The 20,149-nt window shown below is 41.9% G+C and overlaps 1 protein-coding gene across 1 annotated transcript in view; it reads left to right on the forward strand.

The window, feature by feature from the left end:
• necab3 (N-terminal EF-hand calcium binding protein 3) overlaps positions 1-20,149 on the forward strand; it is a 35,860-nt gene extending 15,711 nt beyond the window's left edge. Inside the window, exons 4-13 of the mRNA XM_041961042.1 lie at positions 977-1,002; positions 2,505-2,602; positions 3,941-4,077; positions 6,687-6,808; positions 12,397-12,476; positions 14,360-14,413; positions 16,846-16,958; positions 17,423-17,500; positions 17,862-17,953; positions 20,121-20,149. Coding sequence (XP_041816976.1) covers positions 977-1,002; positions 2,505-2,602; positions 3,941-4,077; positions 6,687-6,808; positions 12,397-12,476; positions 14,360-14,413; positions 16,846-16,958; positions 17,423-17,500; positions 17,862-17,953; positions 20,121-20,149 — 829 coding nt within the window. The remainder of the gene's footprint in view (positions 1-976; positions 1,003-2,504; positions 2,603-3,940; positions 4,078-6,686; positions 6,809-12,396; positions 12,477-14,359; positions 14,414-16,845; positions 16,959-17,422; positions 17,501-17,861; positions 17,954-20,120) is intronic.

Raw genomic sequence — 20,149 nt, forward strand, 5'->3', positions numbered from 1 at the left:
CTTTGCTGCACCTAACCAATTAGAGTGAGTAAAGTGAGTGTTGCTGCCTTGTTACTGTGTGATAAATTGCTTTCGGACACCATGTTGGGGCCACCATTGATGTGACACGCTGGCCCTCAGAACTCTCCAACCAAGCGCCGAGCTTAGCTGCAGTTAGCTCATCTAATTAACAGACGTTTGTTTTGAATGACGCTGCTGTTGGTTATATAATATCACTCAGGAAACAAAAGCCTGTGCAGGAAAACATAGAAAAAGATGAAAACATAGAAAACCTATATAATCCCTTTGCTCATTGTAATGGTCGCCTGCAACAAAGACGCGTGGGAACTTATTGTCGTTATCAAAATGGAAATTTTCAACGGAAGCTGACAAAAGAGACGACCGCAGGCGCTGTGCGAGCTTTCTAACAGCAGAAGTCATCAAGCAGCTTCGCTTACGGCCTGCACCTTACAGTGAAAATGACCTGTGAAGTGCCATTAAAGCGACAGGGGAACTTTTCATGCACTAATCAGACTGTGATACTGAGAGCAATTCAGCCTCCAATGTAATAAATTCTGCCATGACTGCTAAACAAAGAGGTATTGATTTTAATGTATTTAAATCTGAGGAGTAAAAAGAAAAGCCATTGTTACGACTTCATTAATATGCATTCCTAGCCAGAAAGCTACACTATGCTATATTCTTCAAAGCGCGCAACTATTTTAAAGCAGAACAAACACTGTATGTCAGCATGTGTTTCAGTTAATGACAAGGAAATAGGCTGTGCTAACGTTTACTCATTTAACAATGGTGTGTGTGTGTGAGTGTGTGTGTGTGCGTGTGTGTGTGTGTGTCTTCCCCCTAACGACTATGAACTACATTGTTCGGAGACACACAATTTATCGAGCAGGAATAAAGAGCAGCATGACTTTGAATTTCCCTAATTAACTTTCACAATACACTCCCCATTTATCTCCTCTTCTGTTCTGCCCTGCAGCAATCTGGACACTGACAAGCTATCAGGTTGGTGGGACAATGATTTGTCTGATTTAATGCGTCACAGTACATTAATTTTTGTCAAACCGCTGTCTTTAAAATTTGCCAACATCAGTGATTGTTGTCTCATTCGTGTATCTATATTTCTAAGGGATTTGTTGCACAGAAAACTTTAAAGCAATACTGTAATATACTTTGTTAAATACGCTTATTCGCTTTCTGGCTGAGAGATAGATGAGAAGAGCGGCACCGCTCTCCTAATGCAACAGCTAGGAGGTGGTTAGCTTAGCTTAGCATAGAGATTGGGAACAGGTGGAAACAGCTCAACAATCTTGTTTTTACACTTCACTTTCAGTCTCTTCTGGAAACCTCCACACATCCACAGTGTTGCTTTTAATTGTGAAAAATCCCAGAAGTAGTTGTGTAAAGAATGAAGAAATCTGGTTGGAAATGCTGGTTTCTGGAATTTCTGTCTGATAAGAAGGTTTCTGAAAGTACTGGACCACCGGATGAGCAAAGCTGATAGGAGGCCTATATGGTACCTGTAGGGGTTCTGGTAGGAGGATTTTGTTCCCTTTGGACAGGTGGCAGCTTCACATTCACTGTGCAGACATGACAGTGGTATCCCAACTCTCCACAAGAAAGCGAACAAGAGGATTTTCCAAAAAGTCAACCTATTGCTTTAAATCGTCTTTATTCTTTGGATTTTTTAAGGTGAAATACCATCATTGATACTGCAACCAACAGCACCACCACCATCCAACATTCATTTTAATCTGTAAATATGACAAGAAAAAATAGCACAGATCACTTGGCCTATTTTTCTTTTTTTTTTTTTTTGATCATCTTAAAAATGCATGTGTGTGTCAGATGGCCTGAATAAAGTGAAGAAATAGGGCAGAGACCTGTAAATACCAGTAGCACCCAGAATGAAACTTGTGCATAATTCATTGAATGGGAATGGCATCTTTTCCAACTGACGTCAAGCGAAGTCGACTCTCTTCCATGACAGAATGTTCCGCTTGTCTCAGATTTAGTTCACTGACTAGTTGTTGTCTTTGTTTGTGTTCTGAGTGGTATTAAATTCAGGTAGATAACTTCACTGAATCTAAGCAAGAGGAGTGTACAGCTGATCCATCAACTCTGCATCTGTGTGTCATATCGAGGCCGCTCTTTGGTTTATTTTAATTAAGAACTAAGAACTAATTAAAAGTTTTTTTCAACATAAATGAGTGAGTGTAGGAGTTTCTTTATCATCTGGCTATATCTGGTGACACATTAATCTTTTCATCGACTAAACACAGGTGTGAATGCTGTTATAACACTATGTGATTAAAATGCTGATTGACACACACTATCAGTTTCATGACATTGTGACCATTGACTGTGATTGACGCATGTGAGCAACTCAACATGGATGTTTTTACCCATTTCTACTTGTTTGTCTCCAACTTTCAGGGTTCAAAATAAACTTTTAATTGCTCTGACTTTGCGATGACACTGACAGCTGGTTTCCCACTTCCTTTTAGATTATTTTTCTCAACACCTGGGGGAGTATCTCAGCGTGCTTTCAGCTCTGGAGAGCCTGAACATCGCTATTTTAAAGGCAATGGATAAAACTAAAGAGGTAAGTTTAGTTTTATGTGAATATGCCTGAATTCAAGCTTCTATAGACCATAGACTGAAAAATGCTGAGTGAAGACAAGTAGTGTTCCAAACCTACACACGCCCAGACACACACACACACAAACACTTGTCTTTGTTGCATTGTAAGGACATCAGACCAGACTGTGCATTCTGGGAACCACCTTTCTGGTGGTTGTACAGCAAATTTTTGATTTTAAAGGAGGGGTTTGGCATTGTGTGTGTTCACTTGAGATGAGATGTATGAGATATCATGTGTTAGATTGTGTTTTTTTTTTGTTTTGACAGAGCCAGGCTAGTTATTTCCCTCTGTTTGCATTCTTTGTGCTAAGCTAAGCTAACAGGCTGTTGGTGGTAGCTTCATATTTGTATTACAGTTACGACAGTGGTATCGATCTTCTCAGAAGTGCATCTCCCTAAATGTCAAACTATTCCTTTAAAATTGATTAGATCAGTTTTCACTTACTAGATAAAGAAAGTTTTGTCACAGTCAGCCCAGATTGTGAGTAATTCATTAAGATCTTTTCTCTTTGGTTCTTATTAATTGTCGCTTGTTGGCTCTGTATTTTGATCTATTAAGTTAAACCATGTAAGTATACACTGCAGAAAACAACACTGGATTGGCCCGTCCCAGTGTGTTTTACAAAAAGTTTAATATGCAACCATTTTTAACAGCAACATTTTGCTCCCCAGGCAGTCGGCTACATTATTTAACTGATAAAATATTTTAAAATCACTTCCACTCTTCTTGAGGTAACGACCTCGAATCAGGGATCTGAAATGTAACAGAACAGACAACAGCAATGCTTGTTAAATGAGAAGAGGAGAGGAGATGTGCGCTGAATAATTATGCCTCCTGTCTTAATTAGATCACCTTGCTCCTCTCTTCTGGCTCTCCTTTAAAGCTGTCGGTGTTGGGAAATCCATAGAGAATTGTGCAATCGCTAGTTAGCAGCTGTGGTCTGTCACACAGTGCTCTGGACTGCTAATCCCGAGATGCATTTTCAGTTGAGGCTGCTTGTCATTTTAAGTTTTGACAAAGAGCTACTGCACTGTTACTTCATTAGCACATCGCATGAATAAGACCCCTCTGAGAACGCGTAATCATGTTTGTGTTTGGGGACTCGAGCAGCAATTATGTCTCCTATTTAAGTTCTTCTACCTTGGAATTTGGATACGCACCACTGAATAATGCATGTGCTCAGCGAATTAATCAGCACATTTAATTGCGTTTGTCACACATTCACCTGTAGTTGTTTTGGGGAAGCAATCAAACCATCTGTCTTTCCTTCTCTGTGGCCTGTCTCTCTCTATCTCTCAGGAGTACCAGGGTTCCAGTGTGCTGGGCCAGTTTGTCACCAGATTCATGCTAAGAGAGACGTCCAGTCAGCTGCTGTCTCTACAGAGGTCACTGCAGTGTGCCATGGACGCTGTGGAAGAGCAGAGCAGCCCTGCACCGTGAGTACTGCAATATGACACCGTCTAAACTGTGCATATGCCACGACACCGTCTATGCTATGCCGTGGCCTGGGACAATTACTTGCTGACCCTCATGCGCCAAAATGCATTGGTGAGCTAGTGTCCAAGTGTTTTTTTTTCCACACTTGGACAGCGCAGGCAGGACCCTGCTGGCTGGCAAGATTGTGACTGGCTGGCAGGTCTCTGTTGCAATCTTATACCAGGACAAAATAGGACCACTACAGCAGGAGGTAGTGTGATGTGCTTACAGTGCAACGAAACTAAAGGTTTCTCCAAAATACAGTTAACTGTAATTACCATGGCTTTCGTTCACATATTCACAGTATTATGAATATTCATAATTCATAATATTCATAACAACCCAGTGTTTTAGGTGCTTCACCTCAACAACAATGGAAAATCTTATCCAAACTTAGCCTTATGCATAGGGGTGGATTGGGCAGACCAGAAAAAGTTCAGATGCATTGTTTTGAAACGCAGCTTCCTGTTCGTTAGTGCATTTCAAAACAACCAAAATGCCATCTCATGTCATAAAGTCTACACTTCTTCAATTTTTACTTCATTTTATGTGTTTAATTTCCTACCTAAAGTTTATCATGGCTTCCACCACTCGCTGGGGCAACTGATGGAGAGAACTGTCATCTCACTTTATGATGTGCCTTTTAAACAGGGAAAACAGTCCTGTAATGCTCTGCTTTTATGCTATTAAAAATAAAGATGCTGCCCATGAGGTTAGCATTGGTCTCAGCAGTGAGGAGAGGAATCAGTGCTGCCTCGGATTCTTTCAAGGTACTTTCAAGGCCTTTCAGCACAAAGCTTTGAATCTGCTATTCTCACATTCAAACAGTTGCTTCACTAATAGGCGGACTCTCAAAATTCAACATTTCTGTCAAGGAGCCTAAGGCTTTCATTACATGTAAATTGAGCTCATAGGATACAAACAGATCTAAACTGCAGTCACCTATTTGATGAGCTACTGTGTTTGAGTCAACTGATGGTTAATTTCTATTGTAGATCTCGGCAAAGGCTCCCGCACTCCTTTGATGCATTGCTTATTGAAGGAATTCAATGCAGAAAAACAATCCATGGAGGACATTTAATAAGTAGAAATCTGTCTCACCCCAAGTCAACATCATGACACTTGCAACTGACTGTCAGCATTTTCAATAACAAGGATACTTTCTCCACATTTCATGGCCGCCCAATTTGGTCGCACCACCTGCAGCCGGCGTTGTCTGCTGCTCTGAGTGTGTCAGAGCTCAGCACAGCTCTTCTGTCTCCCCTCTGGGTGCCACACTGGTATTATTGGAAATAATGGAGCAGTTATAGCCAAGGTGAATTATTGAGAGGGGACTGGGGGAGGCAGAGCAGGAGCAGAAGGAGAAAGGATGATGAGGACGGCATTGACATAAAGAGCAAGTGACTCACGGAGAAAGAGAAAGCAGAGAAGGATGAATACAAAAAGTAAATGAATGACAGAATGCTGCAGAAAGTCTGAGACAAATGGAAAAAAGGATAGGGGGTGTACAAAAGGACATGATGAGATGCTTTTTGGCCACAAATAACTCTTTTAAGATTGTTCAAATAGGTATAGATTTTGGAAAGAGAAAGAGGGGGTGTGTGAGAGGAGGGAGGGGCAGAATTAGAGACATACTGAGTTGGCAACAAACAGCTTATTTCTCTCTCTCTGCTCCCTGCAGTGGATTTATGGCTGTTGCAGTGGCCTTTTGGCTCCAGGCTGTTCTCAGCATGAGAACCTCCTAGCAATGCACTCCCTCTGCGCCATCAGCTTGACACTGCACACACACACACATCACATACACACACGCACGCACGCACACGCACACAATAACATGCACACATGAACACGCAACAAAAGGAGTGGGTGAGACGGACACACACTAACAAGAACAAACAAATGTGCATGGCCATTTGGACACACACAGACAGCGAGGCACACACTCCAGTGAAATCAAAGTTGGTACACACACACACACACACACACACACACATATTGTGTGTGTCTCAAGTGTCACACTCTCACAACCACACAGAGGACTGGACGTCCTGCCCTTGACACTCTGCATTTGCAGACAGCAAACACTTTTCTATCTACGACAGAGATGTTTGTGTGTGTGTGTGTGTGTGTGTGTGTGTGTGAATATTTGAGTGTGTAAGTTGAAAGGCCCATCCTGCTTAACATCCAGCGTGTGAGTTAATAAGCACTGGTCTGTGTCCAGCCCTTCTCTAAGGGTTTTCACCTCCATTCTTGACACTGGCTGTTCGTCTCCGTTTCTTGTGGCTCGACAGCATTGACTGCTCACACACACACAGACACACACACATTAACCTCATCACAGTTTCTGATTTAAATCAATTATTCATGCATCCTTCCTCACCTCTCCCCCTCCTTCTGTCTTCTCTTCCCTCCTTAGTTTCATTCCATTTCCTCATCTTCACTCCCTGTGCGACTACCTCTTTCTGCCATATTGTCAATTTCTGCTTTATTTTTTTTCCACACCCCTCTGACAGTTGCTGTCTTTCTCTCTGATGTTTGTTTCCCTGGGTCTCCACCGCTGTCACGGCAGGAGAGAGGTAAAGGCACCAGAGCTGACAGCAGTACAGAGGAATGGCAGGCGGTGTGGTCGCAGGGTCCATAATAACCTGTGCATGTCCCCATCAGATCCCTGCTCTGGCATCCTGACCACAGGTAAGAGAAATATCATATATATCATAACTGCTGAAGGAGAAAGTTGCAGTTTAAAGAAAAAGAAAAAATGTATAATCATCAACAAAACAAACTCAATGTATCCTCTTAAATGTTTCATGGAATCATTTTTCAGTGGGATTAAGGGTGCAGCATGTTTACAATACCATGAATGTTTTAAAGATAAATGTACGGCTTTCAACCGTCATCCCTACTGAAGATGTAATCTTTAAAAACAGGTCATCAACATATAACATACACTTAAATCTTTAAAAATGGCAAAATAATTTCATGAAACAGACATGAATCAGGAGTAAATACAGCATTTTCTGCAGACTATTTTCTTGTGAGAATTTATGGCAGCAGGATGGTTTATGTGGGATTGGCTCAAGATGAACGACAGAGCACAAAATGCAGAAACATAATCCATTATACATTTAACAATACCCCATTAACGCCTGCAGCCTGCATTCATATTATGTCCTTGACTTTTAAGAACATGCACCATTATGTAAAAGTCTTCCTACTCGGCCAAATTTCACGATACTATAAATCAGCTCAAACTTTTTTCTGGCCAAAAAGCACTCACGCCCCCACACACAAATTAACAATGACAGGCGAAACAACTAATAAAAAATGATACAAGTTGAATTTTTGTGAAAAGGTCAGCATGATGGTATATGTAACTCTTGTTTATTTTCCTTACATTAATAATATTCATTCAACTTAGTTTTGCTATTTTTACGCTGGTCATTCACAGCTCCCCTGCAGTGGCTCCAAGAGGGTCCGCCCCCCAGTGTGAGAACCACTGCTCTAAATCAACCTTAATGATAATTAAGTTTAACATTTTCACTAAAGAATATCAATAAATTAGGGATGCACCAATAGACAATGGACAAGTACTGATATTTGGGTACTTGACAATGCAGAGTATAGATATGAGTACTTAATAATATCATTCTAACATACCCACCACACACACAAAAGCCTCTGAAGCACTGTCACAACAGGGATAACATCTGATGCCAAAGCATCAGAGGAGCTCACTTGACGTTAACAGAGCCAGAATAGACTGAGTGTCCAGTGTTTTTCCAGGGTCCAATGGTGAGCCGTGAGCTCATACTCAGACCAAGTAATAACCTCTGTTAAGTCTGAGTAAATGGCTGGTCTCCAAATGCAGGACACAGATTCAGATGGTTTTGATTAAGAAAAGAAAAGTAATTCATCACTGGGAGAAGGAGAGGACAGGCAAGTGAGGTGAGTCAGAAGGATTTCAGGTGGAGGACTGGACAAAGCAAAGGCAAAGCAAATGTAGGAGAGCTAGATGACCGAGATGTGTTACCAGCAGAGAGAGTACAACAATCTGGCAAAGACTGAGGAGGAGAACTGTATTTATCCTGTGGCTGGTGATTCGTGGATTGGCTGCAGCTGTGGTGGCTAATTGCCATGAGGATCAGGTGTAGGTGAGCCATGAATGAGGATGAACCATGCAGTCCAGACATCACACGCACGCACACACACACACACACACACACACACACACACACACACACACACACACACACACACACACATACAATCAATGACAGACACCAGGAGAGGACTCACAAGACACAAAGGGAAACGGGGAAAACACAGGGAAACATAAGGAAGGGCAGGAGGAGGCAGAGGCATCCTTACCAGCTCTGGGTCAAAAAAAATGAAGCCAAAGCAGAAGTGCCAAAAACTGCAGTTCCACAAATGGCCACTTGAGGCTGGCTCCAAATTGACCACATATGGTATGCCCAATTTAGCTTTAGAAATAAACATGTTTACAGCCTGGAACAAAAAACAGATTCTCTATAGCTAATTTCCCCGTGCATGACAACTGCACTGGAGGGGGGGGGGGGGGGGGGGGGGGGGGGGGGGTTACTACTGATTGGTACTACTGTATTTGTGACATGGTGATGGCTGGGAATCCAATACCTTGGCTCCAGAACACAGAAAAGACGACCCACATTGTCTACAGCTGACAATGGCTAGTTATTCTGGCCATTTTGTCTCACTTCTCCAGCATTTGCTGCAAAGTTGGTTGTTGCTGTTTCCTGCTGCTAGTTTTAGCAAACTCCTTGAACCCTGCGTTGTGTTGGTTCTTTAGATGTTTTATCAAATTGCTTGCTGAAGGAGCTACTTTTCACCCCTCCTCTTGACAATTTAGCAGAGCATAGTTTCCCGTCAGTTCTACCTTTGTCATCCTGCTTATCCTAAAATATCTTCAGACTGCTGACATTACTCCTCCTCTGCCTACCTGCTCAACTGATAAGAGGTTAACACTGCATTGCTGCAAAGTGGCATCAGGTAGTGTTTTTTGTGCGTGGGATTTACTGCAGAGTTTGATATGAGAGAGGACCAGTGTGACGTCTGTTCAATAATTTTGTATGGCTCTTGAAGGATGTTATAAAACTGAAAAGGCCTTTGTTAGAAGAAAGGATCCTGACCCCTGTTGCGCTTACCAAATGAACACTTAACAGAAAAGCAAAGAATATGACAGGACTTGTCAAAAGCAATGAAAATGAGGCCATTAGCAGATTGTAATGACAATGCAGCCATTAGCAGAATGCAATGACGAAATAGCAATAATTAGAAAGGTAATGATGACATAGCAAATGCAGAATGCGATGAAATGCAGCAGTTACCAGTATAATAAACTGCCTCTCATCAGCAATGACTGAATACTAAATTAGGGTACCTATAGCCTGCAATGACCAAAGTGAGTATGCAAGATCTTAATGAATTGAATGACCAGGATGCGGGAATGTAATGCATGACTGGAAACACTGAAAACAAGCAAGATAGCAGAGAAAGCCAAACATCACCACTGTATGAATATGACACATTTGACCAGAATACAGCGAGTATCAGCAATTGTCAGAAAGCAGTAAACATGCAGTAATAGCAGAATACAATGAATTTGAATCAACAATTCCAGATTACGATGAATATGATGCCGTTGACAAAATCTGATGAATATAAGCAATTAGCCAAAAGAATGATGTGTAGTAATTTGAAGAATACAATGAATAGGGCAATTAGCAGTATAGAGAATAGGAGCAATTAGCAGAATGCATTGAGTATGAAGCGATAGTGGAAAGTGATGAATGTGTAGTAATTACCACCGACCTAATATGCCGACTGTCAGCAAAGACTGGAAACTTAAATTTGGGTACCTATAGTGCCCGCATCGAGCAGATGCACATAATATAGCCATCTTTAATCTGAATTAATCAGCATGACTAGATATGTAAATGAAGGTCAGCTACGACTGGAAGTAAAATTAAAATAAAATCAGAAGGTCACAGTGATCAGACAGCCGTGAAACCAAAACACAGCCATGAGTTATATGAATTATGTGTCAGAGAAACATGCAGACCACATATTCTGAACAAGCACCTTCACATTTAGACCCATGAGACACAGACATGTGACATGTGATGTTTAATGATGAGGTCAGCAATGACCCGAACTGCTGAATGAGGTCAGATGATCCACAATGACCTTGACGGTTTGAGGAATGATCTCATGCAGAGGAGAGGACAAGGAGGAATCCTTCCTGTTCATAGAAGGACACGAGTGAGATACAGAGGGGCTTAAGGTGTGTGTCTTGACTACTTATTTTCACAAATAAAACCAGAGGTAAAATCAAACCTGGTAGTCAAATGAAGGCTAACCCCAATGCATCTTGGGAAAAACAAGGATGGATTAAGTCTGCCAGTCTGGCAAAAAGTACTTCCATGGCTTAAACAATAAAGTCGACAATATAAGAAACAGTATACAACACTTTGTCTGGATTACTCTAAATTCTGTAGACCTATTTCAGTTAACTGGAAACTTACACAGGAGTGTAGATTTTGTATAGCAGTATAATGATATAAGAACGTACCAAGGCAAACTAGAAAAAACTGAAAACCATAGATTTCATGCTAGATATGAGTAAATGCCCTTATCAGACAGAGGAATTTGGAAATACAGGCCTGTCCCTAATATAAATGCCATCAAATAAATGCCTGTTACCCTTGTACTTGAGGTCCCTGCTGGAGGTGTGAAGACAGATCGATGCGAACATTTAGTGGTGAGGAAAGATGTTACATTAGATTTAGATTTTTCACAGCAGTTCAGGGGATCCCGATGGAGTTATGTGCCGGGGACAGGCTGGAGACCTGATGACCCCAGTGGATTGAGGGTGACACTGTGTTCCCACAAGTAGGGCAAAAAAAAAAAAAAAGGTTTGGAAACCTCTGACGAGTAGGAGCAGTATATCTACAAAAGACCAGTTCAGAGTGTTTGATTGGGAAATTAGAGAAATCGGCTGCTGGAGCGTGATCAGGAATAACCTACCAATACACTTCCGTATTAGGATTCAGATCACCTGTCAATGAGAAACAGTTCTTGCCCTCTTTTTGGATAGACAGCAGATCATATCACAGAGGATTCGGAAAGCTAGCAGGAATCTTGACAATATGACTGCAGCTGACGTTTCATCGCACTCGGGGGAATGATGACGCTGTTTTTTGCCACGAAGGATTCTTTGACCTGAGAAGAGATGATATTTGCTGCTTGAGGATGTTTGCCCACCTGTGAGATCGGAGCTTGGAGGCCTGAGAGTGACGAGCGTCTTAGATGTGAAGCGCTGCTGAACACAGAGGCAGGCTGCAACTCGAGGCCTGGCAAAGATGAGGGACGCTGATGAAGCATCCTCCGGGGACTGAGGGCATGCATGGACAGCTTGGATGGAATTAGCCAGAGACTGACTTCCTGATGATGATGAGGGTGTTGTCTGCAGAAGATGCTGTGAGGAGGAGAAGGAGTGGAGATAAGATGCTTGCAACTATGACAAGAAACAACCTAAATAAAGGCAATGCGAACGGTTGACATTCCTGACAATTTGCACTGAAATGACGTATGATTGGCTGCGGAAGATCGTGGTAAATTTCTTAACTGAAAGCATAAAAAGGCTCATAGTCAGCTGATGATAAAGAAAGCAGGAGCAGAGAGAGAGATATATGAATGAATGAGCAGCATAAAGATAGTGTTCCTGATTGAACTTACGCCAAGCTTCATCAGCATTGTGCATAATTAGAGCAGGCCAACGGGTTTCTCTGGGGGCTTTTTACACCGACGGAGATCATATTGACGTTCTCTATTGGCAGTTACTTTATGTCGAGCCTCATTTAATTCCGCTGCACTAGTATTGATAGCCTGAACATCAGATATAGAGCCTGCAATGAAAAGGAATGAACTGTTGCTCTCAAACAACTTTAAAAGAAAGTGTATATATATATATATATAAAGCCACAGGAGTGGCTTTATACCACATGGGGTATAAAGCCACTCCTGTTTTGCTCTCTGTGTTTTTTTCCCTTGTCAGCTGATGGAAACCTGTTAGGACTTGACTAAATGGGACCTCTGGACATCAACCAAATGATTAAACACACAACTCCATATATCAGTCCTATAAAACAAAGACTACTGCATGCACTTGTAGTGCTACACTTCAATTTGTATGCACAATGGAACTGGGCTTGACATTACTTTGGTCATTCTGTTGTCTCCAGGTGTGAGCATGGAAGACGGAGAGAACTGGTGCTCTCAAATCAACAGGCTGCAGCTCCTGCTGGATAAACTGGAGTGTCAGGTAGGAACAGTCCCTTCTGTATATTTTGACGTGGAGTAGTGTGTACTCATGAAAACTAAGTGAATCTGAAAGGCTGAAAAAATATCAACACAGAGCTTTAATATTTTTGCTCTCTGGTGATCACGATGAACGTTCCCATGAAAACAAATACAGTATGTGGCAGGCATCAACATTAAATGTATGAACTTTGTTGAACAAGTAATGGGCTGAAGGGAAATAGGAAAATACCTGCATTATTACTTTTGGAGCGCATACTGAATGTTAAGAATAATGACAAGTACACAGTGGGCTGCACAAACAGCTCTGCAGATTGTGTGTATTGTAATAGCAATACCTCTAAACCTGCCTGCAAGGCTTTCTGTGGACCGTTCTGTTTTCATGATTGCACATCTCGTACAAGTTGTCAGCTGAGTGCTTGAATGGTTTCAGCCCTGTTGTGCCCGCTTGACGAGACCTATTGTGTATTTTCAGTTGTTTAAGTCTTCAAAAACCGTCTATTATGTTATATGTTGTGTTTTTGTTCAACTTTGCGCCGGCAGCGTCATTCAGAACAAAGGGTGCGTAAAAAGCAACGTTTTTCTAAGAGGAGTTCTGCAGATCTGTGTATGTGTCAAACACGAAGCAGTCACCTCTCATCTCTCATTCTGTATCCTATGACCCATTCCCACAACCACGTCTCAAAGCCTTTTTCACGCTCTCCTGCCCCATCTTCTGCTCTATCTCATTCTCCCTCCCTTCTATTCTTTATTAACTCCCATTATTCCCATCTTTTCTTCCCCTCTCTCCAAGCATTCGCCTCCCTCATGTCCCCGGTTTTGACAACCCAGAGGGACTCTGAGTGCAATATAAAAGCAATTCATAACCTGCAGGATGCTGAGTGCAATACCCATCCCCACACCTCAACACCGCCACCTGCACACACACACCTTCTGTCCATCCCGCTCGCTTTCTCTGCTCTCTCAAATACAACAGAATGAGTTTTCTGCCTCAAAGGTTATTTTCCCTGTATGTACACTGACGCACACACGCATGCACACCAACACACACACACACAGAGGAACCATAACCTTTAAGATGGAAAGCTCATTCTGTTTTATTGCATGTTCATTATTCATAACATCACATCTATATGGACTACATGTTGTATATATCCCACAGATCGGTTTGCAAGAAGTAAATTAAGTGTGGTGAACGACATGTTTTCCACCTGTTTTTCTTTAAATCTCTGTAGTGTGCCTCTGACTTAATCTCATCATTGCGTTACTCTGCCATTACATTTTTAGCCCCAGGTTGGTATTATTGACTGAATGGATGTAACCTCTGTACGACAACGCTCTTTGAAAAACGCTGAATCACACACATGGACACATCAGATATTAAATACCAGCAGAGCATCGCAGTAACAGCTGTGATTCATGTACTTAGTCCATTTACTTTGCCAGTTGACTATTTTTATGTGCCACATTTTGCCTGCAGCCTGCAAACAGGTGCAATTTGCGCACAGGTGCAAATGACTGTGTGTAAATGTGCTCAAGCCAACAGTACTGCTATCATTATGTGACATCTGTGCACAGCTATGCAATGCCATAAAAGGTAAATGCAGTATGTAGAAATTCAACTTCTGGTTGTTACTAAAATCTAAAAAGGATTTTTGTCATGAAAATATTGATTAAATCAGACAATATCAAATGTTTATAAAACAGATGCATCTACAAATGAAAAGGAGTGAGCAGGTTGCACACAGACATTTTTCCTTTCTTGTTGACAGGGGGGTTAGCGGTTAAATTATTTATGCCAATACCTCTGGCATCACTGGTCTTTCTTACCCAGATGCGTAACAGAGCCAAGTGCTTGTTCTATTATTTGTTACCTTCTTATTTCAGGGTCCCAAGTTGGAGCCACTGAAAGAGGACACGCTGGCCGGCACGTACAAGTCTGTAAGTCAGCACTGATATAAGAATGTCACCTGGAATACTGATGACTGAAGTGGTGCATGGATCGAGGTCGAACTATATGGGAAAGCTTTCCATTGTAATGTTGAAATGTGACACTTCTGTGCCTGAGGCGACTGTGCAGCACAGTTATCATATAGCAGAACTCGCTCTTTGGCAGAGAGCAGCTTGATTGCCTTGATTGCGCCTCAGTATGCAAATCAAGTAGAATACAAACTAAGAACGGACTCGCTGTCGTGGATAATTGCTGATTTTAAACAGTGAGTTCACATTTTATTCCAACTAAACTCAGCTCTTTTTCATTTGACATTAATTTTGCACATCTCTACATGAAATACAAGCAGTAGACATAGTTGTCTCAATACCACTCTGACACTACATATGACTCTATATAGGATTATTTTCACCGTTGCCACCATATGTATCTCTAACTGCACGTTTAACTTCTTTTCCTCCAGCAACACCCCCGGTGTCCTCTTTTTACTCTTTCTGATTGTGACACCTCCTGTAGTCGCAGCATGTTCCAAAAAGCTGATAAGTTATTACTGAAACTCTTTTTCAGCTGCACTCAGCAATCATCCTCTCCACAAAATGCATTTCAACTTATCCAGTTTGTTCACTGTCCTCATTCTAAATGTCAAGCAGCTCATCTGTTTCCTTCCCAAATGGAATGAACGGAACGACCTGTGACAGCAATTTTAGGGTCTGTTTTTTGGGGTTCATGTGTGCTCATTCTACCTCATTGCAGCAATGAAAAACAATGTGTGACAAGTCTGAAAAAACTGTCAACTGTGAAGGAGACAAGTTTCTGTTCAGCTCACCTTGAAACTGAGTGTATTTTATATGTTTTTATCTGGACAAAAGAAATTACTGACTCATGATCTCCTTGAAAGGTAGAAATTGTGTGAAAACACCCACAGACAGGTTAGAGTGTAACCTATAGTTAGGAGTAGCTATGGTGACAGTTTTATCAAAGCATTTATAACAGTAATAGTGAAGTTAATGTCTGTTTCCGCGCTGATGGAAAGGGGGAAAACTGTAGAAATAGCAATATTTCTATGTGTCTGTTTCTTAAAGGATTTTAGAATAAGACGTCCAAAATAAAACTCTGATATTTAAATGAATTTCAGAGTATCTTTGTCAAAAAGAGCTGAGTGACCAAATGTAAAAATGCAGCAGTCCCCATGAATAAATCCCTTTCCCATGCACAATATAAATCATTAATAGTATTTTTACCGTAATTCCTTCAGTGGAGACTGCTCATGCAGATTGTTTTGATCGTACGTGCTCAGATGTTGAGGTAAAGCATCAGCCACAAAAGACTAAAAGAGACTTCAGAGATCTCAAAACTTAACTTTAACTTTTCGCTGGCATGTGTGCATTCCCCTTGAAATGCAGATGAACCGACCCTCCAAGCCTGTGGAAACGTTGGCCACAAAAGACGCCATAAGAGGCGTTTCACTTGATAGCTGCAGCAGTGACTCACTTTGGCACTGAATTGTTGAGAAAGTAAAGAGGGCAGCAGGTTGACTTGGTGCACTGGGAGACAAGACGCCAGGCGGAGGACCTCAGTTTCGAGCCCAGTTTCCCTGTGGAGGAGGGAGGGATGATGTTTGCTCTCTGGACGTATTGATCGACAAAAGTATTCTCTTTGAAAGTGCCTTTACTTTTCCTCTGTCATGAGGTCCATGGATTGATATGGAAAGCAGAGAGACTTAAGTTTTATGTAACATCATTGCACATTCAGATGACTTTGAGAGAAAGAGTATGCACCAGTAAACAAAAGGAGCTAATATGAAAAATAACTTGCAACACTGACATACTGTGAGGTCGTTGTGCTGCTGTGTCGGTATATTATATGAAGAAAGTGACAAACTGAAAGACACTGAGGTATCTTGGCAACAGAGTTATTATAGTGCAGGTAAAGTGTCAGCATTCTGTTATGTAATAATAGATTAGAATTTAGGAAAAATCATTAAATTTCTCTTAATTGCCTTGCAGTCAGTGCCTCTGTCTTACTTTGTGCAGCTGTTTCCACGCAGGCTTTCAGCCACAGTGACAGATAAGACCGAATGTACTGAAAAATGTGCCTTAAGCAGGAGCAAAACCGTGTGACATAACAGAAATGACCACGTTTATTTATATCTCATCTGCTCTCAGTGATTCTGAGATATTTGCCCTTGGGAAGTTATGATCAGTTCCTCATCAAATGATTCAGAAGGATCCATCTTGACAATATCTGCACTCACGCCTGGACCTCAGGGGGCGACGTGAGCTTGACGCCTCCTCGCGCACACACACACACACACACACGCACACACACACGCACACACACACACACACACACATGCCAGCCAGTGGTTTTATGCGTCATCTAATCTCGTTCCCCTCTCGGCCTCTTGTCTCGTCGCCGACAGAACATCCTGCTGGTGCAGAGGCAGATGTCGGTGACTGAAGACAATCTGGACAACTTCCGGAAAGTTCTGAAGGGCTACATCGACGCCACCTCAGCCCACTCTGACAACCTGCAGTGAGTGTCTTCAGGCAAAGCTAGATACCTTTTAAACGCTGTGTCAAGCTGCTGCTGCTGCTGCTGAGGGAACTTTTTGAACATTGAGGCAATGCTCAGGGGGCATAAACTGACTGTCCATGAATAAAGTGAGGAGGGGAAGGATGGAAAAGTGCTGTCAATGAAAAACCTCCATTTGCATTTTAACATCTATTATCCTTGGATATTATAGCAGCTTTTATGTGAACCCAAACTGTGAGCAGCTTGATTGAAAATTACCATTTTAATAACAGCTGAATGTCACTGTAGAAATTTGGCCTTCTAAACGCTGTCTGCTGTCTTGCAAGAATCATTGCTGCCTGTCTCGTTCTGACATGAGAAAAGATTCAAAATTTTGTGTAATTTATCCTGTATCCTGCAAACTCTCTTTCACTTTGCATCCCTCTCTTGCCCCACTCTACTTTTCATCCCTGTCCTGCTGTCAGTGTGTCCGTTCAGAAGCTCCCGGGAAAGTCGTGTTACATAATGTATGAGTTCTGGCAAGACCGCATCTCCTGGATGAGGTCAGTATGGTGTGTGTGACTGCATGTGTGTGTGTGTGTGTGTGTGTGTGTGTGTGTGTGTGTGTGTGTGTGTGTGTGTCAGATATTGGCAGACTGTTTGGCACTCTTAACTTTTTGATGGAAATGTTCCCCACCAGTGAAGATGAGCAGATGGCCCACCTCTCAGCTCTCACACATGCAGCAACACACATATACACACATACACATGGATGGAGCTTAAATGGTTTAATTGGTATCTATGCCATGCAGGTATCAATGAATATATTCATCTACCTTTTAGGATGTTTTGCAACAGGTGATGCTCAATTTAGATTTTTCTCTTTTTATCCCTATTTTCCTCCTTCATTGTCCGTCTCTGCAGCTACCTGCAGTCCAACGGCAGTAAAGATTTCCAGCGCTGCGTCATTGACATGCTGCAGGATGCTGAAGTAGTTTCCACTATGTTGCTCCCAGGTTCGTACACGTGTGTCCGTGAGTGTGTTCACGTTTGTCTCCGGTGTTAATGAGCATTAAATGGCACGAGTGAGAATGCGGTAGAAAACCAGCGCTGCAGACTGAACAGGGTTTGCAGCAGTTTTGCCACAGCGACGGCACATTAGACCCAAGCTGCTCGGGCGCAGCGAGAATGCTGGGAATTTGCACTTTCCTGTCTGCTCAGTTGCCTCTGTGATCCGTCATCTCTCCTGCGGCTTCAGAGTGGTTTGTGATCATACGGTGCTTGGTCACTAAAACATAGCCTTCCTCCCCTGTGTCAACAGCAATTCCAAGTGTCTTGAGCCTGGCTGGATTGTCGAATTGAGAATGTCACAAGTATCAGGGATCTGTTCACATCCACCACACATGGCATGGCTTTGAAATGGTCTCTCTGGTCATCTTAGGCAGTGTTGAAACTGTATATATCTAGATTCTGCTATAAGCAATCATCTAAAGTCGGCCAGATGACATCTGCAATGGTCACACTGTTTCTGCAGGTAGTATATGAGGAAATAATCTACTTAACAGTGATGCTACAACAGGAAATTGTGCTTTTTTAAAAACAGAAATGTACAACTTTGTTGCTGTCCTTGTGTTTGCCAAAATCTTTCTGGGGCTGTTTAACTACCATCTACAATTTTTTATGTTGCTTTCCATCTGTGTGTGTGTGCGTGTGTGTGTGTGTGTGTGTGTGTACGTGTGTGTCTCCTACATTTCCTCTCTGCATTGCATCGAGGGATAATTAGTGTGCATCAACAGTTAACACTCGAAATTCAAGTGTTTTGGGTTTTTTTTTTTTTTTTTTTTTTTACTAAAAATAAGATTAGTTAATGTGATAATTGCTGTGTGTGTCACATTCAGCTGTTAATTGCTTTAGTACATTAAGCTTGCTTTGCTATGATATGTTAAGATGTACTAAAACCCCCCATCTGTGGAAATTGGGGGTGCATCCAGAATTTCTGGGCCTCATGACAAGAACTCACTTTGCGAATTTGGTTATTGAGCCTAAAGGTAGAAAATGTTTTCAAATCAGGCATTTGCTATGCAAATATTGGATGTTTCTGAATAAATAAATATCCAAATGGGGATATTCTCTCCAAACACTCTGGGCTGTGTTCGCCCGGTCTGTTGAAAGGGAGCTGGTTCTGATGTTTGACTCACACGGCACAAATCAAATGTATTAGAGGTGTAAACAGGGTAGAAAAACTGCACATCAAATATTTTCTTGCCTTCTTTTGATCACATTTCAATGTGGAATAATTACTTGGAAGTGCGGTCTCCATGTGACGCACGTATCTTGTTTTGTCGTCATCACGCCATCGACTCCTCAGCGGGATCAACGCATGGCAGAGTAGCATGAATCACTCCATCCGGGCTACAATCGTGACTCCTCTCTCTCTCATCTTGACATTTGATTAATGTGTTACAGGCCCCTAAATATGCTTCAGAAAGCAGTCGCATTAATTATTTTTGCTGCCTCTTTGCGTCCATTAGAGATGGTGAATTAGGTGTGTGGGCCGCATGGGTTGCGCTCGTTGCTAGGTTACTGTCCATGGTTGTTTACTTCCTTATCTGTGGCTCACATGTATGCACGGCGACTGTTTGAGACAACAAAGAACAGAGGAATCAGATGTGGGTCACTCTTAAACGCAGGTGTAAACAGGCAGTATGAAAAAATGTGACACTGGAGAAGAGTCTAAGAATGTGTTGCTTCTTCACAATATGTGACTAAACTCAAAATCAAATGAAATCATGAGCACAAAGTGAAACTTATTTGGAAATGTGTCCCCAAAATAATCATATTTGTTTTTACTCAGTACTCTTAGTCCTGTGGAAAAGGTAATAAGATATAAAATTGTACTATGTCACAGTTAGTGAAGGTGCTGCCTTTGCTGGCGCTTGTGAAAAGATTTGGACGGTTTGAAAACAACAGAACGTTGTGCACACGACCCTTGACCTTATGTCCAGTAGCTGTGACGCTACGGTTTAATGGTTTTAATTGCTGCCATCCCCAGATTAGATTAATGACTTATAAATGTACCTTGACGCTTCCCGTAGGAGTCATAAATTGGCCTGAGTTAGATTGGTGTGTGGTGACCTGACTCTCTCTCCCTCTCTCTCTCTCTCTGTATGTGTGTTTCCTCAGCTTCCTGGTGGATCATGACTAACAACTAA

This window comes from Chelmon rostratus, chromosome 2 (genome assembly GCF_017976325.1).
Source record: "Chelmon rostratus isolate fCheRos1 chromosome 2, fCheRos1.pri, whole genome shotgun sequence".
Classification (NCBI taxonomy): domain Eukaryota; kingdom Metazoa; phylum Chordata; class Actinopteri; order Chaetodontiformes; family Chaetodontidae; genus Chelmon; species Chelmon rostratus.